The 5,529-nt window shown below is 35.8% G+C and overlaps 1 protein-coding gene across 1 annotated transcript; it reads left to right on the top strand.

The window, feature by feature from the left end:
* The first annotated feature begins 1,461 nt into the window (after positions 1-1,461).
* On the top strand, positions 1,462-2,564 carry LOC131628813 (uncharacterized). The gene is made up of 4 exons (XM_058899627.1): positions 1,462-1,912; positions 1,994-2,143; positions 2,238-2,417; positions 2,538-2,564. Exons 1-4 carry the CDS (start codon positions 1,523-1,525, stop codon positions 2,562-2,564), a joined length of 747 nt encoding a protein of 248 aa, XP_058755610.1. The 5' UTR covers positions 1,462-1,522.
* The last annotated feature ends 2,965 nt before the right edge of the window (positions 2,565-5,529 follow it).

Here is a 5,529-nt window from a genome sequence, read left to right on the forward strand (position 1 = left end):
AATACAACAATGAAAGTCATATAAAGTAAAAAATAAATTATTTTCTAATAGTATGTAATTAATACAAAATTATTACTATATAGTTATCATATCATATTCCAAACCATCTAAAATACAAGTCTTAACATCAAACAAAAATAAAAGGATGAACCCTAAATCTACGCAAAATCACCCAAATCAAATGATAAATGATAAATACAAAACAAGAATGTAATATGAAAATTGAATAACTATAAAATTCCTGCAAATGAAAGTAGTAAATTCAACAATAATAACAAAATCATGATAATAAATAAAAAAATTGATTACGAGTGTGAAGAGTTTAAGATGAATTAATGGATGAGATGTAAAATCTTAATATTATGAAAATTTTATATTTTGAACTACTCTAAGGGATACAACCCACTTAATTGATATGCAAATTTAATAAATAAAAACTACTTATTTACTTATGTATGCTTTACAAAATTATGCATGATTATCTAGTGCATTGTATGGACAAATACTTAATGTTTAAAATCTGGACCAATGATCAGTTCGATTAAGGTACTAGGTCATTGGATCACTGATCAGACTAGTGGGTCACCGGTCATACCACATGGTTGTTGGTCAAATATATGAAAAAAATATAAATCTTAATTGAGATAAAATTGTGTGGTAAAATCTTTTAAAAAAACTTCTATAAAACTTAAACAAATTTTCCACATACACTACCAAATCAAACTAAAGAACTCACAAAAATACAACAATGAAAGTCATATAAAGTAAAAATAAATTCTTTTTTCTAATAGTCGGTAATACAAAATTATTATAATATAGTTATCATAACATATTCCAAACCATCTAAAATACAAGTCTTAACATCAAACAAAAACAAAAGGATGAACCCTAAACCTACGCAAAAATCACCCAAATCAAATGACAAATGATAAATGCAAAACAAAAACGTAATAGAAAATTGAATAACGATAAAAATACTTGAGCTAAAATACTAAGGAGGAGATATTGTTTTAGTTTTAAATTTCTTTTAGTTGCAAAATATGTTAATAAAAAAAGTGTAACTTGTCGGTTCAAATAAACTCACTAGTTCTTTGGTTTTCTGCTCGCCATATCCGGCCCTTTGGCCGTTCCAATCCGCCATATCCTTTGGTTGACAATCTGACCGATCGAGTTAGATTGAATTTTAAAACTCTATTAACACACTCATCAATACTGATCGAGTTAGATTGAATTTTAAAACTCTATTAACGCACCCATCAATACCGATCGAGTTAGATTGAATTTTAAAACTCTATTAAAACACAAAATACAATTGATTTATGAATTTATATTATAAAATATTTTAATTTTATAATATTGATGCATATATTAAAAACAAAAATAAAAAGTAAAAATGTTACGGGTCATGTTAAAAAAAAGCCCAAACTAAAAAAAGAAAACTGAGCTTTTTTGATTTATATAATAAAAAGAGGATTGATGTGTTAGATTAGGGTTTAGAAATATCTGAAAGTGAATTGCCAGAATGTCGAAGGAGTTGGATACCAACTTGCTAGGCGTCGTAAGACCGCCCTCGGAAAGCTGCGATGAAAGAGGAAAACGTCCGAAATTGGAAGAGGAATCCGAACCGGAGTTGGAATCCAAACCGGAATCTGATTCGGAACCAGAACCGGAGTTGGAATCCAAACCGGAATCTGATTCGGAACCAGAACCGGAATACATTGATTGGGATTATAGAACGATACCATATGAAGAGCTGGTTTATGAAGACTTCGCAAAACGGTTTGACGATTTCCCTCGCCCTTATTTTTTTTCGTGTTCCCGCTTTATTTATATGAATAAGGCTCAGAAGAAGCAAAACGAGGAAGAAGAAAAGGCAGTGGCTGATTATTTACGAGAATCTGCTAACATAAGTGTACGTTTCTCTCTTAATTCTCTTTTTAATTTTCTGTTTCACTTAATTTATTCTCTAATATTCTTATTCTGGATTGCGCAGCCCTTCGATGCTATCCCTGTTCCACCCTTAGCAAATAGACGTGCCAATAACTATCCCAAGCCTATGACTAGCTATGATTATCGTGGTGATCGTACCAATCGTCTTATCGAACTTTCCAAACTTTCTTTGGAAAAGTACAATGATGATCAGGTTCAAAACTATTTAACCACCAAACCAATATGTATGTATGTGTAATTGTATTCATACGGTAACTTATTTGTTGATATACTCTTGTTTTATTTAGGGTTCAAATTACCAGTTTCATAACTTTGTCAAAGCATGTCGACGTCGTCTTCCTCTTGTTACTTATTACATTACCTTTGAAGCAAAAGATGCTGCTACCCATGTTGATCCTTTCAATAGCCCAATTACAACTTTCCAGGCCCATGTCTGGAAACGGCCTACCAAAGTTGGACCGCCTGTGGTCCAATCATGTTCCATTAAACCCTAACTGACGCATGCATCATGGTAATAATGTTTGTTTACGTAATGATGCATGCATGCATATTTAGTATGTTTTATACTGTATTATTTTCTGTGTTAGTCAATTTTCTTAGAGACTTCTCATTGATAAAATTTGAAACTGGCAGTAGACTATACAAGCTAAGTTCCATATATCCTTTTCTTCAACATGTACTTATTGTATCCCTTCCTTTGAAAATTTGATTATGTGTTTTACTTTGAATTTGAATGTGCCACGGACGTGTGAATTCTTTCAAATAGAGTGAAGTGAAAAAAGACATTATCCTAGATAAGTTGAATGTATAACTTTGAGGCAGAATTTAAATAAATGCTAACATTCATATCACATGTGTCAACTGTCACTAAAACTAAAGACCCATGGTATGTATTAATTTTTTTTTAATAGGCAATGATATTAATAAGGAGTATAAGGGGTACTCCAAACCGAAAACAGGGCGGAAAACTTCTACCACTTAAAATAAGAAAGTGGAAGAATATTCCAAATGTGAAAATTACAATTTCCTTCTAACTTATAAGCAGACAAAAGCCAACCCCAAGAGTTATAAACTATCTCCGACATGCTCTCGGAGAAACTATAAGGTTCATTCTTGAAAATAAGCGCATTACGCCTATTCCAAATGCACCACACCGTGGCAAACCAAATAACCGCTACAATGGTCCTCTTAACATTGGACTTCACCTTCTCCGAGTTCCAAATGAACCCCACGAAATCCTCCACTGTAAAATTATCCAACGGGCCAAACCAATCAAAAATCCTCCTCCATAATAACCGGACAATATTGCAGCCCCCAAAAAGATGCTGAGTACTTTCCTCATCCAACAAACAGAACACACAGTTATAATCATCCAAGAAAATACCCCTCCTTTTAAGCTGGTCCTTCGTAGCGACTCTTCGTGACAAATACGCCAACCAAAAAAAGAATTTTCGGCGGCACTTTAATCTCCCACATAAACTCCAAAGCCTTCACTAAACGGTTGTTGAGAGGAGGGCCGGTTAGTTTACCTTTGAACCTTGAATAGCAAGAACTCACCGAGAAAATGCCGTCATTAGTGATATTCCAGCAGAAACTGTCCACAGCATTAAACTGCGGTACCACATGCTGAATGGCTTCTACCAGTTCCTACCATACAGCAACGCTGTTAGAACAGTCCTCCAAAAAGAAAACTAATCCTTTCCACTGCCAGCCTTGCTGTGTGAAAGAGCCAGCATCTGCGACTGTTAGGAAGTCGCGACTCGCCTTGACGAACAGCTCCACAAAAGCCTGGGACAGGGGCTGATCGGCAGCCCAGTTTCCGTACCAAAACGGGACAGCAACACCATTACCAATCTTACAAGAGACCGCACCTGAAAAATTATGATTCAAAAGAGAAAGATAATTATCGGATAAAAGAATGTCCCGCCACCATATAGAATCCTTTTTATCTATTACGGATTCATCGTCGATTAGAACCTTTGATTTAATGTTTCCGTATCTAGAGCTTAGAATACCCCTCCAAACCGCCTCCTCTTCCGTAAGAACCCTCCACTTCCATTTACTAAGCAAAGCTAAATTCAAAATCTCCACATTCTTTATACCCAAACCCCCTTCCTCCCGGGATTTGCACACGACATCCCAACTGACCCAATGAATAGGCCTTTTGGAATCGCTCCCGTTCCAAAGAAAATTGGATTGGATCGCTCGAATTTCCTTTAGATTCTTGGAAGGAGCTTTATAAAAGGAGAGAGTATAGATAGGCAAAGCGTTTAAAACTGAGTTAATTAAACAAACCCGACCCGCTATGTTGAGATTCACACCCTTCCAACCGGATAACCGACGCTTCAACATCACAAACAAATCCTTCCACATAGAGGTTTTCCTTGGGCTGTCTCCTACATAAACACCAAGAAACTTAAAAGGAAGTTTGTCCACTCTACAAGCTAAAAACATGGAAGCCGCCTCTAAGAAACCTTCACTCACATTAACACCATAAATATTAATTTTATAGAAATTAACCCGCAAACCCGACATCATCTCAAAGCCTCTTAAAATAACCTTCATGCTCCATAAGTTTGCGGTGTCTCCTTTCGCTAGAATAACCGTGTCATCGGCGAATTGTAACATATCAACACTCTCATCTTCATTGATCTTGAAACCTCTAAAGTCGCCATTAGCAATGGCCTTCCTCATTGACGCCGTTAGGACCTCCGTAGCCAAAACAAACAAAAAAGGGGACAAAGGATCTCCTTGCCGTAAACCCTTCTCTACCCTAAAAGAGAAAAACGTTGTTGCATTGCTTTGAAAGTTATCCTCTTATACAAACCCTTTTTAATAGGCAAATATATTAATAAGGACGATCGAACAAATGTAAAATTGTCTCGTTTTCAGCTCTGCATAAAGCACACAAGATGTCCACAGTCACACCTCTCGTACATAATTCATCCTTGGTTGGCACTCTTTTAAGGGTTAACCTCCATCCGAACATTGCAACATTCGAAGGGATTTTGAGACTCCAAATGAGCTTAACTACCTCCACCATCTGGCTGTCCAGTGGGCTCGACAAATCCTTGTTAACACGGGTATAGAAGGAACTCACCGTATAGGAGCCGTCATCGCATAAAGGCCACACGAAGACATCATCTTTTGAGGCAACAAGAACCTCACCTGCCAGCAAAATTTTAAACTCTATGTATTTTTATTTTTTTTCACACAATCCAAATTGTCATAACTTACAAGCCCTATTTAAAATTAAGTTTCATGCCCCCTCTTCCAACTTGACCCCTATTACATACTTTTTTTATAATTTAGCCATTGGTAGGTACTGTGTCATGTGTTTGAACATTTAATTTCCGTGTTGGGTAATATCGATATTTAATTTTGTTTTGAATTTCCATGTTGGGTTATATCCATATTTAATTTTGTTTTGTCTTTAAACGGAGTCCCCGTAAATAGACTCCTTTAAATAGAGTCCTGCATCTTGGATCATATTGGAGATTTCTACGAAGGAGAGAAGAGCAATCAAGGGTTTGGAAAAGGGAGATCTTCAAGAGCGGAAGCACTTGAAGATTGAAGCAA

Source organism: Vicia villosa, unplaced genomic scaffold (genome assembly GCF_029867415.1).
Source record: "Vicia villosa cultivar HV-30 ecotype Madison, WI unplaced genomic scaffold, Vvil1.0 ctg.000481F_1_1, whole genome shotgun sequence".
NCBI classification, from domain to species: Eukaryota; Viridiplantae; Streptophyta; class Magnoliopsida; order Fabales; family Fabaceae; genus Vicia; species Vicia villosa.